The sequence below is a fragment of the Vanessa atalanta genome, chromosome 13 (assembly GCF_905147765.1).
Source record: "Vanessa atalanta chromosome 13, ilVanAtal1.2, whole genome shotgun sequence".
Taxonomy (NCBI): Eukaryota; Metazoa; Arthropoda; class Insecta; order Lepidoptera; family Nymphalidae; genus Vanessa; species Vanessa atalanta.
In genome coordinates this window covers 11,202,281-11,228,394 of record NC_061883.1, presented here as the reverse complement: position 1 = coordinate 11,228,394, position 26,114 = coordinate 11,202,281, and the positions used below count along the sequence as shown (strand labels likewise).

General features: G+C 31.4%; 2 protein-coding genes across 4 annotated transcripts in view; both read left to right on the top strand.

Moving 5' to 3' along the window:
* The first annotated feature begins 3,111 nt into the window (after positions 1 to 3,111).
* LOC125068300 (aspartate and glycine-rich protein) lies at positions 3,112 to 14,063 on the top strand. Its single transcript, XM_047677409.1, has 5 exons — positions 3,112 to 3,305; positions 6,944 to 7,656; positions 11,822 to 11,941; positions 12,716 to 12,922; positions 13,839 to 14,063. The coding sequence occupies exons 1-5, from the start codon at positions 3,285 to 3,287 to the stop codon at positions 14,035 to 14,037; spliced, it is 1,260 nt and encodes a 419-aa protein (XP_047533365.1). The 5' UTR covers positions 3,112 to 3,284; the 3' UTR covers positions 14,038 to 14,063.
* Positions 14,064 to 15,788: 1,725 nt separating this feature from the next.
* The window catches only part of LOC125068066 (unconventional myosin IC), a 51,627-nt gene continuing 41,301 nt past the window's right edge, over positions 15,789 to 26,114 (top strand). The window contains exons 1-2 of one of the 3 annotated variants that reach the window (XM_047677055.1): positions 15,789 to 15,806; positions 15,969 to 16,134. In XM_047677055.1, coding sequence (XP_047533011.1) covers positions 16,028 to 16,134 — 107 coding nt within the window. In that variant the 5' untranslated portion in view covers positions 15,789 to 15,806; positions 15,969 to 16,027. Of the gene's footprint in view, positions 16,135 to 25,750; positions 26,050 to 26,114 lie in introns of those variants that run through there. The other 2 variants (XM_047677054.1, XM_047677057.1) reach the window with 2 other exon arrangements.

The following is a 26,114-nucleotide window of genomic DNA, read 5'->3' as shown; positions in this document are numbered from 1 at the left end:
GTGTCAGTTGCGGTTCGGTGCTCGACCGTTTTTGGTTCACGCGATCAGAGCTGTGTGGGTCATTTTCTATGTTTCCATTGATACACGATATTGTTGCAACTTATTTGATAGGTCACATGACATATATCCGTCATCATTATCATTTAGTTAAAGTAATGTATAAATATATATAACTTGACAATATTATTGTCCCTAGTGACGAATCAGTTTGTAGAAAAGACATAGATTCATAAAATATTAAAGGTATTTCATATGACACGTGATTAATGATTGATGTATTGAAAACAACGTAGATAAACCATTTGTTGGGCAGGTTTCCATCACAAATACAACACATACAACATACATCATTAATTATTATCTGTAATGACAATCATTAAATTAAGACTACGAAGTCCAATTTAGACAATCACTATTACTGCCTGTTATATGTGACGTTTTAGTAAACATCGTCATAAATAAATATATGTTGCCGCCTGAACATAGTACTACATGTATATATAGACGTAATTTTTTTAAACTTTTATAGTCTTCGACAAGCAGAGTTACATTTACAAAACCTTAAGTAATCAAAATGTAACTATCGTTTATTCAAATGGCAGGAGGAGTCAAAATAAATAAATAACGTAGATATTTAAATGACATCACATGATTGGTCGATATTAAAAATAATATCTGGTATTCATGTTCGATTCGTGAAAAAAGTGTTTTGTTAGAATAACGCGATACTAATAAAGAACTTTTTGTAGCACTATTAATAAATAGAAATTTGCATAGACTTCTTGTTCCGCTATTACGAAAGGTTACTTATCGGTTATCTTAGCTATTTTATAGTTTTTAAAAGTATAATGGAAACGGTGAATGGTCGAAAACAATAGCACTTCCTCTTCCTATTTATTTTATAGCTAACCAGATATAAGTTATATTAGACAAATGCTAGCCTTTGTTATATTGAGAACAGTTATTTCGACAAAACAATTCAAAAAGTGGATTTGGTAAATATATCCAAAATAACGTCATAGCATAAAGTTTAAACATAATTTTCTAAAAAATCAATAAATATTCATTGGAATTTCCTTAAAAAAAATTATATTTATTGTAAAGCTAAAATCAAATCGAATCACACGAGATGGCTCAGTGGTTAGAAACGTGAATCTTAACTGAAAATTGCGGGCTCAATATGGGTTCAATCACCATTGAGTTTTCATGATCTCGTGTACAGTGAAGGACCAACGTGAGGAGACACGTATTGGATGAAAGTTTTCGTCGGAGTAGTGTGGTGGAATAAGCAAAACCTTCTCGTTAATATAGGAGAAGAGGCCTTAGCCTATCAATGGGATACTTACAGGGTGTTACATTTTACTATTATATTATGTATAAGTTGTCGGAGTTAGTTATAAAAGTATCGTTCCTTGTAGTTCTGTAGCTTGCTTTATACCAAATCGCTTGAATAGCCGCTGTATCCTACAATCTGCCAACTACCTCCAGATGTAACAGGTCTGAAATAACAAATGGATTTGTCTTTTGTTTAGTAGTCATTACCCGCGGCTTTGCTCGAAGTTTAGGTATTGGTGTCAGGCATAAAAAAGGAACCTATAAATCCTCCAAAGAAAGACTTCTTAGGATTCAAGCTTGCTTCGTGCCAAATTTCATCAAATTCGGTTCAATCATTTCGCCGTGAAAGAGCAACAGACAGACAGTCATAGTGCCTTTTGTATTTACAATATTTAGATAAATAATACATATATTAAAATAGGTAAGCATAAATATTGACGCTGTAAGAAATGTTATGTCCCATGTGCCTGTTGATACAGTCACTAAACCTTCAAACCGGAACACAACAGTAATAATTGTTTCTGTTTGGCGGTAGAATATTTAATGAGTGCTACCGACCCAGAGGGGCTTGCACAAAGCCCTATCACCAAGTTAAATGTATTAACTTGGTGATAGGGCTGATACTAAAGAAGAAAATATAAAACAAAAAAAGTATTAATAAAGTCCCGACAACTTTTGTAATTTTTTAAGTGTAATTAGAATTTTTTTTTTTTAAATTATTTAAACTATAAAAACGAAGCAAGGGAATTATGAAACGTTAAAAACACAATTTGTATGTAAAATGATTTTCCCTCACTCATGTTCTTGACCAATTTGCGTATAACAAAAGAAAAATTTTAAGACTCCCAATCATTAACAATATCTTTTAATCCAATCTTAAATTGTATGAACAATAACTATGTTTAAATTGTAAAATTTAATATTATTTTGACAGATAAAATATCATATTTAGTTTGTTTTATGTCAATCCAGCACAATAAAGTTTGCGATATTTTTTTTACTCATCTTCTAATTTATTGACTGGTAACAACTTTGCAAATAGAAGTTATCGTTATAAAAATTCTATTCAAAAACTGGTTAACCTATTTCCGAAAGGGACTAACTAATTAAAAAAAATATGATGTACGGAGGCGGATGGCTAATGGACCTGATGGTAAGTGGTCACCACAGCCCATAGACAATGTAACTGTAAGAAATATTAAACATTCCTTAAATCGCCAATGCGCCACCAACCTTAGGAATAAGATCTTATGTCCCTTGTATCTGTAGTTACATTGGCTCATTCACCCTTCAAACCGGAATACAAAAATACTGAGTATTGCTGTTTGGCGGAAGAATATCTGATGAGTTGGTGATGGTGGCTACCCAGATAGGCTTGCACGAAGCCCTACGACCAAGTGATACAAATAAACTTATTTTTATAAGCATATACGCAACATATATCTATTTTTGAGTTTCCACCAAAGTAATTATATATAATGCATCTGTTTGTCAGTTTCAGAAACCTGGAAACGGACGCATAAAATTCAGCTTGCTGATACAAAATTGACTGATCCGGTTATGCTTCACATAGCATCTGAAAATCTGACAATATTAATGCATAAAATACTCTACCAACCATAACGAACTTCAAAACCCATGTACCCCACAATTACCCATGGCATGTACCATTACCATATGTAACCTTCAATACATCCAACATTAGGCTCAACGGACGGACAGACAAAAAACAATTGCTATAATTATTATAAGTGGCGGACGCAAGCACCGATGCCCAGTTCGCTATACGCAGTCGCGGGACGTTAGCGTCATTTGATTTTTTTTACACAAACATAGATAAAAAATGTGTAGCAAATAGACAGACTATACAACATTGTTTATTTATAGTAAACAGGTTCTGTATGCGGTCAGTGCCTTGTGCTGAGATGCACTAGTGCATTCGTCTCAATATGGAACGATTTACGATTTTGGTAAGTTAAATACTCTTTCTAAATATATTTTTGTATTGATTTATTATGTTATTAAAAAATAACAATAATTTTGTCCGTCCAATAACTATATGGATGTAATATTGTAAACGATGACATGAAAAAATGTACTCTTTTGTTTATACAACATAATTAAAAACATAATTTTTGATCCAATTTAATTATGAAAGTGGTCAATATCTCTAAGGATTAAATTAATTATTTACCTTTTGTTTTATAATTTACATGATCTGTGCATGGTTATAATTATATGCATGAGTAAAAATACAATTATTAATTTGAAACAGTATTATATGTTTAGCTGCAGCATTATTTGTGCGAATTTTGTACATAAAGGCAGAGTAAGTAAATTAAAAATAAATTCACTTGCTTGAGTTTGAGCTTAAATATATCTTTGCCTAGGTAAGTTTACAGACACGGTTCATAGAAGTGAACAGGAAAGTAGGCAGAGAAGCGGCCAGTGCAAGTATGTAAATACAGACTCCCTGCGACATTGCAACAAAATTGTTTTGTATCGTTGAAACTCGGTCACAATTCATTTACGAATTTAACATCACTAGGGATCAGTTATACGAATACACAAAAGCTAATTTTATTACATTTTTGTTTCTCAACTTTGTTATTTATTTAATTAGGTCAAAAGAGTACCTAATGAGCATATATATGGCATAAATACGCAATTGACTTTAAGTAAGATAATGTATTTCAAATGTTGGAAAAGAGTAATAGCCGAGTTTTTTGCTAGTTCTTCTCCATTGAATCTACATTCCGAACCCAAGCTTCACATTTAATGTAGATCTGTAAAAAGTGCTCGTGAAAGTCTACTTGAATAAAGTTTATTTTGATTTTAAATTTGGAATGTTCTAGTGTCAATTATTAGTGGCCCAGTATGATTACAAGCACAGATAATACTTGGTTGGTATTACATTCTTATTATTGAATAGCTCTTAACTTTTAAACCGAATGTATTGTAATAATAGACAGGGATAAATACTTACTAACAAAAAAGAAAGTTGCAAGCAAGTCGAGATATGTTTATGTTTAATTTTATCGATAAATATTTATAACAAATCTTTTTTTTATATAAAATTAATACTAAATTCCTGCCGATTCTTCTCGGCTCAATCTATTTCGAACCGGTGGTAACTTTAAATTTAATTTACCACTAAAGAATATTTTGATTTTCCATCAAACGACCAATATATTTTAATAGTTGTCTAAAATGAAAACTACGGTATATAAATAATTATAAAGATAATACAAAAATAACTAATAAATGCAAATATTACGTAAATGCCCACAATTGCACTCATTGAGCATGACCTCTGAAAACAATGGTATGATGTCACGTAGGGCTCCGAATGCAGGCCTTGGGGTAATTACTGTACTATTGTGATTTTTTTCGTCCACATTAAATTAATTATACTACTCATAGTATCGTACGTGAATTGTCTAACAAAATTTCGTACATAGAACAATAAAACTAAACCAGAAACGATAACAATATTGTGTTATATTCTTGGTACGTACGGGGTATTATGATCACTGGTATCTTATTTTATTATTGTGCTACAAGGATCTTGCCACCGTTCTACGAGATCATGGTTTGGATATTAGCTACAATTTTTTATTTGTTATATTTAAGTTTTAAGGTAAATTATTTTATTATTTAAGTATCTTAAATTTGATAAATAAAACAATTATATTAAATAATATGTTATGTAAGTATATTTTTATGACAAAGATATTTTTAAAGTTAAAGATAAGTCAGATATAATTATAAATTATAAAGTTTCTTTTCGTCTTTTATTGTTTTTCAATTTCAATTTTCAATATAAGAGATAAATATGTCCGAGTTGGTAAAAAAACGACATTTTTAAAATCATCTCTATTTTTGAAGATTTATACAAGATTAACTAGTATTAAAGAGGTCCAAAATATGCAAGGCTTTTTGATAAATACGTATATTAATTATATAATTTCGATCCTATAACACTTAAACAACGAAAATAAATTCGCCACTATGAAAATATTCATTTTATAATATTATGAAATGTGTGAATAGATGATACAAATACCGGAAACAAAACAACGACAAAAACAAAAGCGAAACGCTAATTACTAGCGCTATTAAAAAGCACATTATTACTTGATGCAATGCGAACCGATTATAGAATTGACTGATGTTATCACGAAGAAGTACAGTTTAATATAAATTAAAAGTGATAAAGGAAAATCAATCTTAATTTACGATTTTTAAAAACCATATTTGCAAAATGAATTATTTTATGTGCAACGAACGTAATATTATACGAACGTATAAATAAATACGAACATTTATGAGATTATAACATACAATATATATATTGTGTGTGTAGTGTACAAAATATATATATATATATATATATATATATGTAAACTCTATATAACGACACCTAAGGCACTGTGTGTATTTTGAATGGAGAAATAAAAAATCTGTATTAGAAAAGGAAAGGTTTATTTCAGACGTGTTAGTATTTAAATAAAACAATTCTTATTTGAACGCTATTGCGTATAGTCTGTTATTTTCGTCTGATGTGTTTTGCTTCACCAGTAATAATTTTTCAATAATAATGCTTCCAGAGCTGCTTTATGCCAGCAAGCAAAGACAATTTGTAAACTAAAGAACGGATTTCTTTGAAAGTTCGGTATGTATGATGCCGACTGATTATTACAGCTTATCTGAGCAGTTTTTACCATTTTTAGTAACTAAAAAAGTTTAACTTTTTATTGAGAGTGGGTGTAAGTCTAGAGTGTATCATTGTATGGAAGACAAACTGAACCAACCAAAGTCTATTGACTTCGATGTTTAAGGGAGTTTTTCGTTAAATCAAGTGACGTTACATGGAGTTTACACTGTATATGTATATATATGTCAAATAGTACAGTAGAACATTAAAAGTTCTGGAAGAAAACAACTGAACAGGGAGAGGGCTCTTCTAAAAATGCTATTGAGTTCCAGGACTTTATATATTTTCTTATATATAAAATGCATATAACTTAAATTTAACTCATACAAAATTTTAAAACGTTTTGTTACCTTTGCTGTCTTGGTCTTGGTATGGGCATGTTATGCGGAGGAATGAGGACCATGTTGTGAGAAAGGTTTTGAGTATGGATGTGGATGGATATAGAGGTAGGGGACGACCCCAGAAACGATGGATGGATTGTGTGAAAGAGGATATGGTTAGAAAGAATGTTACTTGTGAGATGACGTCTGACAGAGAAGTATGGAAGAAGAAGACATGCTGCGCCGACCCCAAGTAAAATTGGGATAAGGGCAGGAGGATGATTGTTACCTTTGCTTACCACCTGAGTGTCATCGGATAGTCAAAAATGCGTGAAAATAAATGTAGTGAGATGCTGACTGACGATAAATTTGGATAGGAGTATTAAATTTTTAACGTAAAACGTGTGAAACGACCTCGTGATATAATATAATGAATACTCCGTTGAAAATTTCCAACAACTTACAACACCTCAGATTATGCTAGATTTCTTAAAAAGGAATGGTACTGACAATTTGATTGTCCGATGGTATTTTAGATTACATTTGAAAATTGTTGAACATTTTGTTTCAGATTATATCGATCGCAGTATGCATTGTTCAGTGTCAAGAACAAGCCGAAAGTGTATTGTCTGCTGTGTTGACCCCTGCCAAGAATTTGATCCGTCAAGAAAGAAGTTACTACGAAAGATATGGATACGGACGACCGTATGACAGGTTAGATGACAGGCCGTCAAGGTGTGGGCGATGTGATGATGACGACGATGATTACGACAGGGGACGCGACAGAGACGACGACCACAGATCTAATAGACCAACTTATAACAATAGACATGATAGAAATAAAAACAACGATGAAGATGACGGCAGAAGATACGACAATGACAGGAAGAATGGCAATAAAAATGGAACGGATGATGAAAATGATGATAAGAAAGGTTCTTACGATGATAAGGATAGAGACAAACATTCCAGTGGTAGGAGAAACAAACACAAGAATAGATACGACGACAGAGACAGATATAGGCCAGATTACTACGATAGATTTCTAAGAGATCCATACAGGGATAGATACGATAGAGACCGATACTACGACGATCCGTATTCAAGACGACCTACCTATGATAGATATCCGGATAGATATGATGATTATGGCGGAGGATACGATGGGTATAGCAATTCGGGATACAGAAGACCCTATTATGAGGATAGATATAATAGAGGAACTGGATACGATGATTCATATGGTGGTTATGGTCCTGGAGTAGGACGAGGTCCACATGAGAGGTGAGTTACATAAATTTAATTCATTGCTTTACTCCATGATTTCAAGAAACGATTAATATTTTTATATCCCATCTAGTAAAATGCAACTTATATTATAAGTGACTACGTCAATAGCCCGAGGATTGAATCTACGACAAGATAAAAAATGCCTTCTTGAGTGAATGGAGCTATATATTATTCTAAAACAATTTAGAAAAATAACAGCAAAGCTAAAACAAATTGTTCATCATAGTTATTAATGAATTAGTCCGAACTCATGGTATATAATAATAAAACGTTTATTTTAGGCCAAGCCCATACAGTTTATGAGTATATAATTACAATTATCCTAAATACTAGTTTTAGTTGAATTTTCACACCAATAATGATGATTTTATACCGTTAGTTTTGAATCAGGTCAGCGAACAATGACATTGAAAATCCAATATCACTGTAGCGTCAAACACGTCAATAGTCGAATTTCCAACGCTTTCCCCTGAAATTGTCACAAATTATCCACATATTGAATGACCAGTTAATAATGGAAACGGATCATTGTAACGGTTACATCCTGTAGCTGACGACATTGATTTTATATTCTATTGAAATTTTCCTTTATTGAAATTGGTGAAAATGACAAATGAAATAAAATAGAATTTGATTTAATTTCTTGTTCTAAAATTTTTGAGTTTTTTATAACTTATTGAAGTCGTTCTCATGTTTTAAAAATATAACGGATACAAAAGAATATTCGTAGGATTAGTGTTTGGTAAGTAAATTAATATAAATACTTTTTAATAAGAATCTAAGAAGGGATCTAAGGTGTTGTATCCCTTATTTCTGTAGTTATACTGGCCTTCTAATAAAAGACACAATACTTATTAATTATATAATATTAATAACACAATTAGTCGCATTTAAAATTATGAATCTTTAATGTCCTTAAATTATACAAGCTTAACTGATAACTTCCCTCGGTTGTGCCGTAGCTACGTATTAAATATACGGCAATAAATCACTTGTTTTTCTTACCAACAAAGATTTATGATCACAAATAAACGCCTCTCAGTATACATTTAAATTTATTAGCGTCTATAATTACATACGATTAGATAAAATAATTATTACACTAATAATTTATTAAGCATACAATTAAATAAATAAAGAAGTACAATTACGAAGATAAATAAAAATATAAACTTCTCTTATTTCTTTTATCTTATATTTTCTGTAGACGTCGATAGAGTTGATTCAACATTCGAGATTCAAAAATATTAAATCAACATATAAGTATTACACATTCATATTTTTTTAAATAATTCTACCTCCGGTTCAGAAAGAAACATCTCAGACCTTATAAAAACCGGCTATGTTTTTTTGTCCCATATGTACATACGTAAGTTATAAATTTGTTGTTGATAATTTTTGAAACGTTCTGGAGGCGATGTTTTCATTCCCAATGCGTGCGTTCATCATAACATCGGGGCTTTTTTTGAACTTTTTTCTAGCATCCCGTGGTAAAGGCCAACAAAAGAATTACTGACCCTGTGTAGTCGAATAACATGAATAACAAATTTATCTTTGTATAAAAAACATTTTTACACATTTTATCACAATTTCTAGAAAATGTTTTGCTCTCTTTCTTATTAAAATGATTTTTTTATTAAGGATACTAGAAAAGTCAACAGCGTCAGCGTCGTGGTTTGATGGTCTCGCCTCTAGCTAATGGGACATTAAATTCCGAGGATTTTGAAACCAGGAGGTTTCAAAATCCGAATCGGGCGATAAAAAATATTGTTACTTCTGCCAAGAAATTTTCATAGCCAAGAAGTTGTCAGTTTTTCACTTCCATGGTCGGCGAACATGTAAATTCGTTGGTCCTGTATACGAACTCTATCTCGTCGTTACGGATTTATGAGATCGGATTACGAGATTCAATAGAACGTGCATTGAAGTTTGCACACATGATTATATACACTACAATGTCTCGTTCGAAGACATCATTAACATAAATATTGATATAATAACAGGATTTGGATATTAATTAAATCGTAAACGCGTTGCCGACTTCGATCAACAATACCATGATATCGAGTATAAAACTCATTCATAACTATATATAATTGAAATAGTATAAAAACAAAGCTTGGACTGCAAAACTTCTCTCAATTCTTTAGCGCAAATGCTGGACTAGTAGGGCTTGGAATGATATACACAACTCTATTACGAGAGAGACGATTGGATAATTATTAGTCATATTATATTTTTATACTACAAGGTTCTAACCAGGGATGTTATACAGCTCCATTACCCTAACCGAAACTATCGGATATCCGAAATAAAAATCTATCCGTAACCGTATCCAATAAAGGAGAATATTTTTTTTTAATTTTGTTTTTGCGTAGTGTTATATTTAAAGAGAGTAGCTAATTATATTTTAAAGCTATTTGCTTTTTTGTGATTATATCTAATACTAAATAATAGCGTACAAATAAAGTCAAATTAATATCTTTTCTTGGTACTCCTAACACAAAAAGTTAGGAATCTGTACTAATTAAATATCGGCTCTTTAGATATTTAGAAACCTATATCAGATTTTGTTTTGAATTAATTTCGTTGTAAACTGTAAGTCATTCATCTACATTTTGCGCCAAAATGAAGATGAATGACTTTGAATGAACCTTTTTTAAGGTCTTTTTTTAAATGGCAAATAGTATACATTAGTTCAGTTAGAATTGGAGTTTGTCAATAATTTAATTTAATTTTGTTTAGAATAAAATTTTACAGTGTACATAACCATAGCCGACTTTTTATGACAAAAATCGGCTTACGCATTAATATGTATGATTATGACGTATGAAATAAATGTATATTACTATTATTCAAATAACAGAATAGTTATAAAATATTAATAATACAATTTTAAAAAATTGTGTCTAATTATAACAACTGAGTATCCTTCAATTTAGACACGATTTAGATCGTAGATTTCGTTTGCAAATGCTTAATTAATAATAAAAACTAACATGATTGTTTTATTATTAAGTTACTAAAAATATACGTCGTCTTATTCAAGTTGTTATAAATAGCCTCGAATCTTAACAAGTTACTGCTGATAAGAATATTTTGAAGGTTTTCGACCTGCAACGGTAATCATTTTTTATATAGCAATTATATTATTATGCAAATTCAGTAATTAAGGAAAAAGTTAATATGGTATTGTATATGAGCATATCGTCTGTATTTGACTCTAGGATAATTTTATAATAATGATTTGTTAGACCTAATAACTTCTGGTACTTCGGCCACGTCTTCCACTACTGGATAAAGGTATGCTCTCCTGTTGAATAGAAGGTTATTAACTTATTTGTTGTACGTTGGATATACACATGTAGATACGATACGTTGTCTGAAACAAATTGGCAGTAAGCGATAACACCGCCTTTATTTTTGTGGCATTATATATTTTTATAATACGGGTAACGGGTGTTGGTAGATATATTAACCATATCTTACGTCAATGCACTACCAACCTTGGGAGCTAAGTTGTTATGTCCCTTGTGCTTTTGTAGTTACACTGGCTTACTCCCCCTTTAAACCGGAACACAACAATACTAAGTATTGTTGTTTGGCAGTAGAATATCTTCCGCAAAGACCTACCAAGTAGTATATTTTCAATTAAGATTATTTGGTGTAAAATATCCTCACGATGTTATCTGTCTCAATTAAATATGATAATTTAACGTAAACACAAGTTAAACACGTGAAAAATATGCATATATATGAATACAAAGTATTGCTATATGGCGGTAGAGTCACTAATGAGTATTGGATATAAGTCGAATGGGTAATCAAACAAATTCGAATACTGAGGATTGTTTGTATAGTTAGCAGAAAACATTAAAACATGCAAAAATTACGTTTGACATAGAATTATAAATTTTATTAAACTTTTCTCATGAACGTCACATCATATCTTGCTCGCGTGAAGTCCTCCCCCTCTCTGCAGTTTAACCTTAATAATCTTCTGTTAGTGTTAAAAGTAACAGCGCATAGTCTCACTTATGGACTAAGGCCCCCAACCCTTTCAGGAGTAGGCTTGGAACGTATTCCACAACGATGCGATTTATGTTCTGTTTATGACGTTTTACTATAAAAAAAACATGTGAAAAATTTGGCTTATCAGTTTCAGACCTTGGGACGAAACATATCGCGGTCAGGCAGGATGGGACGCAGGTGGCAGAGGTTATTACTTCGCGTCTGGGCGACCAGATGCTGGTACGTGGGGACAACGAGAATACTCCAGGTAATACATAAAATATACAAATGTGAAGAAACCATTTATGAACAAAATTTAAAAATAAATGTATTATTTTTTTCCGACAATTCTCATGCCATAACGGTATTGTAAAGTATCAGTGGTCGACTGTAATATATTATTGGGATAGGCTAGGACCATTAAGTTAAAAAAGACGAGTGTAATGATGAAAGGGATGAAAGACATGCATCGGTTTCTTCCACTGACCTGTATCAGTTTTGTTTGAAACAGACTACTCCTACAAAAATCATGACATAAACTCGATACAACAGCATACAGTAATACTGTTGTATTGCTATTTGCATTGTTTTGTGCCAAACTCAAAACTCAGGGCCATTTGTATTGTTTTGTTTGGATTCGAAGGGTGACTGAGCCTGAGTGTAACTACATGTGCAAGAGACATAATATTTTCGTTCCTAAGGTTGGTGGCGTACTGGCAATGTAAGGGATTGTTAAAGTTTATTACAGTGCCAATGTCTGTGAGCAGTGGTAAACCCATCAGGTGGCCGATTTGCAAGTTTGCCTATTTATCCATACTAATATTATAAATGCGAAAGTAACTCTGTCTGTCTGTGACTCTTTTATGGCCTACTACTACGAATTTGATGAAATTTGGTATAAAGCAAGCTTAAATCCTAAGAAGTCTTTCTTTGTAGAATTTATAAGTTCCTTTTTTATGCCTGACACCAATACCAAAACTGGGAGCAAAGCCGCGGTTAATGACTAGTTTTAAATAAAAGACAAATCCATTTGTTATTTCAGACCTGTTACATCTGGAGGTGGTTGGCAGAATGTAGGATACAGCGGTTATTCAAGCGGAAATAATGGATACTCAAGTGGCAACAGCGGATACCCTGTATATCGTGGTGCCAGTGGATATGCTGATGGGTATCAGGACTTAAATGTTGGATACGGACAATCTAGTGGCTGGCGAAATGTTGGCGAGCGCAGACCGTATAGAGATCAAAGGTGGAATCATAGTTTGGTAGAATGTTAAAATTACATTTATCTTTTAAACATAAATTTCTTTTTTTAGAAAAAACCTTACTAGACGATACATATTAGTACCGAAAAGGCCTGGTTTAATTTTATTACATTATTTTAATACACGTGAGGCTTAATCGAATATTGCGATTTCAAACAATTATATCACGTGCTTAATTTGGGTTAATAAATCATGATACACTTAAAATAATATAATCATTGGAGTGGATATATTTAAAAAAAAAGAAAACTATCAATGAACTCATGGTCATATAGTCATTATACAAGTAAACTGAAGGATTTTTTTTAAAGTATCGATCTAATTTGCATAGCTTATACGATAATTCTTAAATCAAATAATTAGCCAAAGCTATCTTAGCGAGAGAATGTGAATAAAAGACCGTGCTGTAAAATAACCTTTATGACCATATAATTAAAAAAAAAGCAAAACTAATTGCGATATAAAAAGATTTATAGATAACCAAATCTATGTAAATATTCGTGTAATAAACGCAGTTTACAAAACAAAATCCATCATAAGCAAACATCGATTACAGTAGTAAAAACATTTCAATTTACAAGTTATTTTAAAAAGATATCCATGTTAAATGAAAATATACGGAACCACCACTGGATGATTTAATGATCCAAATAAAATATATATAGAAAGTATACTCACTGTCTCGTTTTTGGAGTTGGTTAAAAAGTGTGGATTTGAATACGCTTATTTTGTTTTTACAAAAATTCAAATAGTCGATTGCCGTTATTGCTTATCATATTAGTACTTCTACGTGACCAAATTTTAATTAAAAAAATATTTTTATATTTATAAAATGTGAAAAATCAGGTATTATTAAAAATATTTAAATTTTTATTCATTTCAACAAACCGTTTATTTCAGTGGCGTGGCCAACTTGGATAAAAGAAAAACGCAACCATATGATAACCGCTACGGGCAGAATCAATCTGGCCAAAGTCAGATAATAACATACCAGCCAGGAACTTACACACACAGCAGTACCACGCCTTCCACAAGCTATTTATTTCAACGGGAAGACGAAATTGTGACGAAAGCCGAGACAACAGCGCAGCCATCTTAGATACGCCATTACATTTAAAATTCCCGCCACAATTTTCCCGCCTTTATATCCGTTGATATAAAATATTTTGTACTTTAATGAAACAGAATAAAAATTTATAAATAATTTTCGTTAAATTTATTTTTATGAAATTTATAAGTATGCTTTGAGAAAAGGTAAAGCAAAAAGTGCTCGATGAGAATTTGATATTAAAATACTTGAGGACCCTTAATTGCTAATACAAGTTCCAACTATTATAAGTATTGAACATAACTACATCAATTATAAATTATTATAACTTCAATTACACTTATTATTTTGTAATAATTAAATTCGCACAGACAATTTACGTAATATTAGAAACGTTCCAGAATTTAAATCTATTATTTTTCAACTGTTTTAAAATAGAGATCTTATAACTACTTTAAACGATTTAAAAAATATATTGCACATTTATTTAGAATTTTCGTTTTCGGAACAGAATAATGATTGCAACGTAAATAATATTTTTTCACTTGAAATCCGACAATATCACAATTTTTTTTTATTTAGTAGTGTCGTTGTGTTTTTTTTATTTTTTTTCATTTTGTTCGCCATATGAACGAGACTTACATAACTAATAACAATACAGGTTTTAAATATTAGCTATATTGAACAGAACAATTTAATTAAATTGGACTTTTTGCAATTATGAGACGTGAAATCCGATTTTATTTTTAATACATAAGAATGGATTAATATTGTCTTCAAGTGAAGGTCGACCGAGTGACAATCGAGCGCGCGAGCCAATGGCAAAGTACTAATAAGGTTTCAAAGAATTTGGAACAATATGTTACTAATGAAATCTCGTAATCCTCAATTATCATGTATTAATATTAATCATCTTGTAAAAATAAAATTGGACTGCAAATTTGTTTGTTTATTGAATTATTTACTTGTGATTGAAATTTAAATGAATCACCATAATTACATATGTCTTAAATATGTACTAGGGGGTCAGCCTTACTTTTTTTTCTCGCTGAAGAACGCATTACGAGTTTCCCCCACATGAAGTGAGGGTATGGGCGGGGGTGCATGTGGGTCTCGCTGGTGTCCAAGACGCCTAGTATGCCCTAGTACACCGGAATACCCACTAAAAAACCTGCGGCACCCTCTCCGTCTTTTCGGCGGGCGCCAGAGGATCGCTTTCTCATGCTATTGTGACGGCGGGGCTCAGCCTAGTCAACCAAACTTCACCAGATCGTTTTGTAGTTGTGATGAAATTGTATTATAACCCTCCACGAGAGAACGAGACCATAGGCCAGCATTTCCGGCTTATACTTTAGTTACTAAATATTCTTATTGAAACGATATTATTACAAGAACAAAGAGCATAACGTATTGGATCCCATGTGCGCCATATCAACTTTTTAAGGCTAATATTTTATTAACAGTTCCAATGGACGAAGGCGAACACTTATAATGATAAGGGATAATTTGAATGAGTGCCTTCTTATTTTAAATTCATACAATAATCTTAATCAAAAATATGTGAATTATTATAAATTTATAAAAAATGCGCAACGTATCGCCATGTTTTCTTAAGCTAGTGTTATGTCTGTTAGCTGCAAAATAATATATTTAATAACTTATCAAAAAATATCCAACAACCTTCGCGATTTCTAATCGATTCAAGTAATCATATCTTTAAAGAACGTAAATTATAAGCGAGCAATTAACGATATGATAAAATGATTAAACCTATCTACTTGGAGTATGCCAAGGAACCGGCCATTCCGCCCAACATCCTTGTAAGTTGGACGACGTTTGTAGAAAATAGGAGAAATTACTTTTTAATATTAATAACAGGATTGCTTCTAGTGTTTTTAGTTCTTATGTGTGTTAGCAATGTTAATCTGTATTTGTCTTTCCTTTTGATTACTAAATAAATGTGATATTTTTTTTTTCTTAAGGTAGTGGAAGGATAAATACAGATTAAGAATTAGTGGCCAGTGCTTAAAAAACTATTATAATGACGCAATTAGACTCAGTGGAAGTGGCGGAAAGTTCTGGTCCTTCGGCCGTTCTAGTTGTTAATGGAAATGAAGAAAATACGTTACAGGTGCCGTCTAATAAAGCGTAAGTTATATTTTTGAACTATTTTAATTTTATTTTTGACACTTTTTTGGGAACGATCACTTATAAATATAATTAAAAAAATTTAGTGTTTAACAGATGAGAAATATACCTACTTAAAAAAAGTTTTTTTTAAATATTGGTTCAATTTATTATTAATTTATGAAAGTTTTTTTTTTAAATGTCCTTGAAACGATTTCAAATCCATTAGCGTTAGACTAAAGACATACATTTTTATCGCCCATAAAGCAATAAATGATACAACAATATCGCTTACGTAAGCCGTTATCTATCGAGTGTATTATTTACTTGTAAATGTAATTTTATTAAATATCTCTGATGAGTTTATACCCATATAAATATTTTATTTGACATTTACCTCCGATTAATTTATATTCAAAAACGCCGAAATATATTTTTTTAATTGTAGAAATGCAATTGCGATAACTATAAACTAGATATTATTACTACCTTCCAAGATAATATGGTGGTAGGGCTTTGTGCAAGCCCGTCTGGGTAGGTACTACCCACTCACCAGACATTCTACCGCCAAACAACAGTACTCAGTATTGTTGTGTTACGTGAGCCAGTCTAACTACGGGCACAAAGGACATAAAATCTTAGTTCCAAAGATTGGTCGCGTATTGGCGATGTAAGGAATGGTTAACATTTCTTACAACGACATTGTCAATGTAGTGACCACTAACCATAAGGTGACCCATGTAATCGTCCGCTTATCTATACCATAAAAAATAAGGGTGCTTAATGTAATATTATTGTAGGAAAAGTCTACCTCGTTATAGATAAATACTATATCGTTATGCCTTGAAATAAAATTATACCATAATATGAAAAATGTTATTCCAAGCACTAGCATAGACATCTACATCAAGGCACGAAAAACACGTCATTTAAAAGAAGAATTATTGGTGTTCTTTTTTGTATATGACGATTGCATCCTTATCATAACTAATATAATAAATGTGAAAGTGAGTTTGTCTGTTACTAGGCGTTGTTAAATTAAGCGTATACATAAGTACATAGATGGGTACGTAGGTAGGAAGGGTCATAGGGTCACACGCAGCCGAAGCCGCGGGCGGTAAGGCTTTAAAATAGTTTGTAATGTTATAGTATTTATAAATAATTAACTATTTTGTAAGCAATTAATCAGATTCGATTCTCGCGTTATCTCTTACGCCTACGTTTATGGAATAAACCGTGTACACGTAAGTGTCAACTACAACTGGTTTGAAGAATATATAGATCCGCAAACCATTCGTGAGTGACTGACAAATATCCACAGTGTCAACGGTTTAATGAATTTTCTTTGGGTTTGAATCCATTGTAAGCCTTATTTTAAAAATATAAATTTAACTTTATTACACTACGTTTTAAAGCGCTTCGCTCAGATATCTGTACTTAAATTGCCAGTCATCTTCGTGACTAGGAATATAAATTATTTATCACCTTGATATAGCTTTTTTTTATTTATTTTTTAATGACCATAATTATCTATACCAAATATTATACATGCGAAAGTACTGTCTATCTGTTGCGGCCAAAGCAAGGAACCTGAATTTGATAATATTTGGTATAAAGGGACCTTTAACTCTAGGGAAGGACATAGACTACTTTCTTATAGCTAACCCCTAACGACCAATCCTTAGAACACGATTGAAGGCGCGTATGGCTAGTAATCTATATAAACAAAAATAAATGTCTATTTCCTATTTTTCTGTTTGTCCTCTATGCGTTCCTAAGCCATCCATCTGATTGTGACGAAACTTTGATGAGTTTATTTGTTTAGCCTGAGCATGTTCCTAGCCAAAAACTCCAGATTTTTCGTAGTATGTTTGTCCTTCAATATAAATTTGTCCGTCAATCTAGACGTATACATTCATTATTATATGCCTAGGTAGTGACAAAGCTGAGAATTCGTCGAACAAAATGGTGACCAACAGTTATCCACTAAGTACACGCACACTAGTAAAGAATTATGACTGTTGGCGAGTATCGAGCGTAGCTGTCACGCACACCAAAATAGTAAAGTTGCTCGATTGTTTTAGTTCTTTTGTAGTGCAACATTCTATCTAGATAAATAATCTGAAAGACTCCTTACATTCCCTTCCGAAGCCAAGTCGGATAGTGTGCTATAAATTGTACTTGAGAGCATTAAAAAAGGTCAATAAATTCGTCATTCGTAATCTGTGTTTGATAATGAAATATTTTATCTATAATTTCCTTTGAAATAAATGCGACGGCGGGTTATAAAAATATCTTTCATAAATAAAATTTCTAGATATTTATAAAAAGTCATTAAGGAATTTTTTTTATAAGGAATATAAACAAAAACAAAATATTATTTGTTCAAGTAGGCTCTTAAAACATTTTGAATCATTAACTTCTAAATTTTTGTACATTTTATACTGAGATTTTTTTTATGTATAATAAACGATTCATCACATTGGTGGCTGGCTCATCTAGGAGCAACAATTAAACTTTGTTTCATTTAAAGAAAATGTCAGTCAAAAAAGTTATCATCAATTTTAAAAAAGAGGGCGCGTTATTATGCCAAATATCGCACGGACGAACTCCCGGGCATCAGCTAGTATATGACAATTATCTTGAATTTTATTGCAACCATTACAAATGAAAGCTTTACTGATAAGTATATACATATTTATATCGTATATCAATCTTCAGTATTTTTCAAGATAAATGAAAAGTAAAGCTACAATATTGAGTCCGAAAAGAGCTAAACTGAGAAGCAAATCATTTTAATAATGAATCAACGTTAAATCTTAATAATGACCAAATTAATATTAAGAAACAATGGAGTCGATTTCAAAAGAATTAATTATTAAATAACATAATTAAAATTAATAAAAGTAAATAATAATCATCGCAGTTATCTCTGTTATGTCGGCGCTAGTTAAGGAATGAGAAGGAAACATTTACTGAATTTGAGTTACGACAATATATATATTCTAGTGGTTCTAGTATTTTTATATTTGTTTTTAAAAGCGACACAGACCAACACATGCAGAAGAATGTACCGAGTAAAATTATTTCATCGTAAACCTAGACAACATTCATAGACAATGATTATTCATAGACATTTTAAGGAATAATAAAAAATAACTTAACTAATGTACCGGAGCTCATATTATTATTATTATTTAGTGGTTTCACTCGCGTTAAATTGAGATTTGTCGATATAATTCGGAAATAATATGGTTTCCATCACAGACATGATATGTGAATTTTTAGTTCTTATAATCATTAAATGAATGCGGATTTTGGTGAAAATACTTACTGCGTGCTTACAACCGGAAAAATAAAAGAATAAGTCCCAATAACAGCTAACGTAATTAAAAGATTAAAAAAAAATATTGTCATTTCCAAAATTTTACACAATTAAATATATGTTTTATCGAATAATTTCGATTGCAATCAGCATTTTTGTAATAGTTACACATCATCGTTTTAACAATTGAATTATTTATTAACCTTTTAATTTATTTTCTTTTCATTTATTGTTGTTTCTCTATTTTAATAAAGTTTTATATCTCAAACGTAAAGGATTTATATCAATTTATATCTTAAAGATATAAGTTCATATACATCTTCTCATAAATTTAAAAGTATTGTATTTTTGTTCTTCTTATTGTACTTATATATATAAAAAAAAAAAAAAATTTGTATGTTTGTCCTTAAATATAACAGTTTCATGTAGATCTTAGGAACTATTATTATATTAGTCCTACCCCATTGAAGCCAGGAAAGAAAAGTAACTATTTATTAAAAAAAACTAACGAATAAATAAGGTTCTGCTTAACTTTATCTTTATATGAAAAATTATTCCCCCCGGGTTAAGACGATGTTCTTTCTTGTCGGACTGTGTGTCTTTTATATAAAAATAATACGTTGAAGAAATTACTTCGTTTCGATTTAAATGACTGTTGATTGCAATACGCTCTTAATTTACACAAAAAGATTGCTAACAAATATCAATGAAAGCACTATGTTACATATGTATGACAAACCTTGTGGGTCTAATTTATCGGGAATTTATCTTAATTGAACGTGCAGTCAGAGACGTCAGGGTTGACACGGCAGAGGTTACAGAGAAGAAGGTAGACTTGTTTCAATAAGTTCAAGAAACAAATCAAGTTGATTATTATTTAGAATTATTAAAAAATATATATGTAACAACTTCAGGGACGGTATAGAAGACATGATAGCTGTATAATTGTGATGACGTATGTATACATATACAGACGTTAACTGTTAATTAATTTTTAAAATACTAGTATTATAAATGCGAAAGTAACTCTGTCACCTCTACAAGCTTAAGTCGCTGAACCGATTTAGGTAAAATTTGGTGTGGAGATAGTTTGAGTTCCGGGAGAGGTCATAGGGCACTTTTTTTAATTCACTCCTCCAAGGGCTATAGGTAAAGTATAAATTTCGCACGGTGATGTCGCAAGTTCAGCTAACAATCACTGTATTTAAATCTGGAATTATATAGTTGTATATGTATACAGTCCTTCCATAAATCACTAAAGGTGTACTTAAAATAAACATATCAATAAATCATATCGTTACATAAATTAACAGCGCATGAAGCGAATTGCTAGGCAGACGTAGTCTTTTTAACAAAAAAGTTTAGAGTTTATACCACGACGCTGCTCCACCGTGCGGTAATATATCCAATATAATTTTTCTTTACTACTGTGAACAAATCTAAAAACAAAGAGAAAATAAATATATATATAATATTTCATAATAATTCAATGGTGCTTGAACTGACTGCAAACCAGACGTTATTATGATCTATCACGACTTAAATTCATTAATTCATTGTTATTAAAATAAAAAAACTATATTTACAAGTAAATTTAATGTAATATTTTTATAAATAGATTAAATATTTAAAAATATTAAATAAGGATGTGTATTTAATAATATTATTAATATTTATAAATATAGATTATAAATATTTTAAAATGTTTGAAAACCCTGAAACGTTCAAATAAAACGCTATTGATGAGATTGTATGGCGTATTCGAGAAGTTTGTACATATTAGTAATAGACATTCTAGGTTAATCAATTTATGATGCCATTCGATATATCTTTATTACATTGATGTAAGTTCTGTTGTAACGTTTAAAACATAGTCGAGAAACGTTTGTGTTCAAAATATTTGAGGATAGGCGGTATAGTGGCTGGCTTAGGACGCCGAGGACCGGACCAGACCTCGAGGTTCTGGGTTAAAAGCTAAAAGTTAAAAGGTTGTAATTAAAATAAATAATTGACTTTTTCTGTTGATTTACACACTCATACTCCAGAGCCATACATACATACTCCAGAGCCGAGATGGCCCAGTGGTTAGAACGCGTGCATCTTAACCGATGATTTCGGGTTCAAACCCAGGCAGGCACCACTGAAATTTCATGTGCTTAATTTGTGTTTATAATTCATCTCGTGCTCGGCGGTGAAGGAAACCATCGTGAGGAAACCTGCATGTATCTAATTTCAACGAAATTCTGCCACATGTGTATTCCACCAACCCACATTGGAGCAGCGTGGTGGAATATGCTCCAAACCTTCTCCTCAAAGGGAGAGGAGGCCTTTATCCCAGCAGTGGGACATTTACGGGCTGCTAATGCTAAAATACTCCAAGGATCAGGGTCAAATTTCGGATCAGAAAAAGCAAAAAACTTAAAAAGAAATTGAGTTCTTTACTCGTAAAGTATCGTTCGAAGTGTGGAAGTTGGTTGGTTGGTGCCTCGAAAAGGATGTAGAGCCGTTGATCCTAAGAATGAAATTTTTCAAATCTTGTCAAATTTGGATTATGAGAGTGAGGGGCAGTAAAAAATTTCGAATTGTGGATTTTAAGAGTTAACTTTGTTTTTGAAAAATATTAAAGAAATATTTTATTTTAATTTGAACTTTTTAATTATTATTATTAAATTATTTGACCTTTTAACTAACTATAAACAATTCCAAATATGTAGATCCAATACGCATAAACCAAGTAAATACTTTTATGTCATTGTTAAATCCGATTCACACGATTACCATATTTTAATGAGTAGATGTAATCCATCTTAGAGAAAGGTTCTGGACGTACATACTTATTATATTAATGCACCTATTTTATTGCTATATAAGGCAGCAGATTCTAGATACCGAATTCCTAAATTAACAGTTTACTTCCCAGTACCTTGTAAAGCATGTAAACGTATTGGAAGAGAGCTTTTGTCATTGTCGTCTCACTGAATTATGAGAATTCGGGAATGCAGAGTGCACCTGTGTTTACGCACACACTTAACACTATATCTTTGCAGTTAATTAGGGAATAGCTGCTGTAACCGAAATTAGTCAGGAGGACATGACTCTCAATTTATTACAGACAAAAAATAAAGCAACATATTTTTTTCTTACATCTAAAATAATAAACCAAGTGCGAGTAGGACTCGCGCACGAAGGGTTTCATACCATTATCTATAAAACGGCAAAAATTGTGTCTGTTGAAATATTTATTTTAGTCTGTTTTTTTAGTAACAATAGAAATACATCACCTGTAATCATTTCAAGGGGCTAACTATCACGGTTTATGAGATACAGCCTGATAATAGACAGATAAACTGACCGAAGGACGGACAGCGTTTTAAGGTCTGTTAGTTAGTTTGTAATAGGGTCCGTTTTGCCCTTTGGGTGCGGAACCCTAAAAATTAGAAACACAATGAAAAGCATAACATTGAAGACATTGAAGTGTCTCATTGTGCTTTGTAATTTTGATGAACACACTATTACGCGATATATTATTATATAAGATATATGTATAAATTTATTTAAATTAATAAAGATATATATGGTTTATATAGTTTATATCCAGAGGATCGAAATTGAGATTCAATGGGAAAATGTTGTTAGAATTCTAGCTACCATTCCATGCGGTCATAAATTCTTTAGCTATTTTTTTTTAAATTTATAATTAAGGTCTTAATTAATATTTTATAATAGATTGTGAATAAACAACAAATAATCATTTATTATTTATGCAGTAACAATATGTTTTCACTATTATAATTTCCTTATAATTAACTATTATTTATATATATTTGTTTAGTTATAAAGATGAAACTAAACACATACTTGCAATAACGATAATGGCAATGGCTTTCACCATTATCCTTACTCGTAAACATTATCATTCAAAGCAGATACTTAAAGGTAAATTAACATTACTTATGGGAAAGGACAAATTAAAACACTGACGGCCTTACATTGACGCTGACGTTACAAGCTGTCTCTCTTTTTAGCATTAGTAATTTGACATTAGAAAGAAAGAGATAAAGCAATGTGTAACAATGTTGCAATTTCTAGATAACTTTTATTTATAAGGGAGGAAGGCAGTGAAGTCCAATGTTGATTGCGGTTAGGTTAGGTTAGAGTTTTTTAAATTTAACTTTAGTTAGCTTCGGTTGATTTTAATCAACCAAAAAGTAATGCGTTAAATTGTAAGCAGTATGTTACGGTTCATAATCTTTCGACAGTTCACAATCTCGCGAGATAGATTATAATCTAACGTTATTTACAATTTTACGGTGACATATCCAAATCGTTGTCTAGTTCGCTGTTCGAGTCTCAAAATTTACAATATATTTGAAATGAGTAATTTAAAAATAAAACCGGCTTCGTCATCTCGACGCGACACATAAGGATCTGAGATGTGATTCATGCAATATTTAATCATAGCTTATGTGTGTGGGATATATCAGTAATTCTTTAAATCGTTTTATAAATAATTCTGTTACTCCACCTATATTAGTTACTAGGTGTGCCCGTGACTTCGAGCGCGTTTTAATTTAACAAAAACGTTATTATTGTAGCCTAAGTTACTCCTTATTACATCAGTTATCTGCCAGTGAACATCCCGTCAAAATCGGTCCAGTCGTTCCAGAGATTAGCCGGAACAAACAGACAGACAGATAAATACTGAAAAATATGTTATTTTGGTATATGTACCGTGTATACAATAAACATTAAGTAAAAAACGGTTTTTTTAATATGAAGAAACAGACACTTCAATTTTTTTATATGTTTTTTGTATTAAATGTATGTAAGCTTTTCAATAACTAGCATGGTGCACTTAATTAAATGTTACAAATATTTGATATAAAAACTTAAGAAACAACTGATACAAGTTTCTTCTTAAAAATAATACGAATTAACAATGAGAAATAAACACACAAAACAAAAACTTTAATGGATATAATTATTACGGACATAGTGCATCTGCCGTATCGCCAAATATAATGAAAAACAGTGAGATATAGACATAGACAATTTTACTACTTTTTAAAAGACATATTCCTAACACGTTTTGAAATTAAATATATAGACTTTTCTAGAATTTTATACCATAAAATGAGTTATGTTTACATGAAGCGCATGTGATATTCACCGTATAATTTAATTTTATACGTTATTCCTATTACGATCTTCCTGATCGCGGAAGGCCGTACTTTATTTATTTCCTTTTCCTTGTAATGTTTGTTTTGAAATTTTATATAGGTACAACTTGCATACATGTTTTAATCTTTCCTCATTCGCGAATTTACCCGTAGCTCCGTTTGCAGAGTAATAAAATTAATGTCTCCCAAAATCTATGTTACGCTGGAAAGTACTTATTTCTCTGATGTCATACTACACACACACATACGCACATACACAAACAAATATAATGTTTTAACCATTGATCTAATCTTGTAACTAAAGTCAAACCTGTTCCAAAAAAACAGTTTGACCTGAAATTTTGCACAAACTTTTAGTACTAAATAATTACGTCATGCCATTCATTCAAACTTCTTATTTAAATTATTTTTAAGAACTTAATTTCCATTATTTCGATACCTTGAAACATATATGGAAGTAATCCAATAGCAATTTCGAGGCAATTAATCGACATTTAAATCATTTATGTTAGACGATCCATAGTAACATCACTGATCTTAAAAACGTGCTCGAACAATCTTTGGTGGGTGATTAACCTATTAGCATAAACATTCAAACCTTAACACACACATATAAACACAGTTTTAATTACACAGTGTTACAGAAATATTACCTTGCTCAAAAGTTAATGGCATAGAAATTACTTTCCACGTGTGTCCTCGGCATTACTTAACGATTTTTCTATTAAGAATATTTCTCATAAACTTTATGACATAATATATATAATCATTACTAAACATATTGCAACGAATTTATTTGTTCAACAAGAAGGTTGTATATAATCATATATATTCTTTACATATATAATTAACGAATGATTAAAACATGTGTTCTACGTTTAAACATAGGCTTTATGAGCAGCTAGTATGAATTTAAGATTACCTACTCTTATTTATATTCAGTTCAGAAGTAACAAGTTCCACATTCATCGATCTGTTTATATAATCTTGTGTCATTTTTATTTCGGAATCGTATCATCTGCATTACACTATTCAGTACAAAACGAACACTGTGTAGCAAATGGAAAACGCATGATGACACAACGCGCTCTCACTTGACCGGTCTCGCGGCTGACGCCAGTTTACCGCCAACGCTTGCATGGGTTTCATGTCAACCGACACCACGACGGTTACTGTCCGTTAACGTAAACGTCAAATTTTAATAATCCTTCTTTATTAAACTTGACAGTGTAACTTATTGTACAAAAAAAAAGGAGGTCATAATCGTTCGGAAACTTGCGTCATAGATTCACAAGTGATAGATAAGGTGATAAGCGGAATCGATATATGTTTTTTTTTTAATATAGTACAAAGTTTGGGAGTTTTCGTAAAGTGATGCAGCGGGAATGTGCATTGTCGGATGTATTATAATCGAGTTTTGGCTTGAACGAGGTGAGTGTCTTTTCGCGAACTGAGGTCGATGACTTAGACTTTACTTAAAATTATACATAAAATTA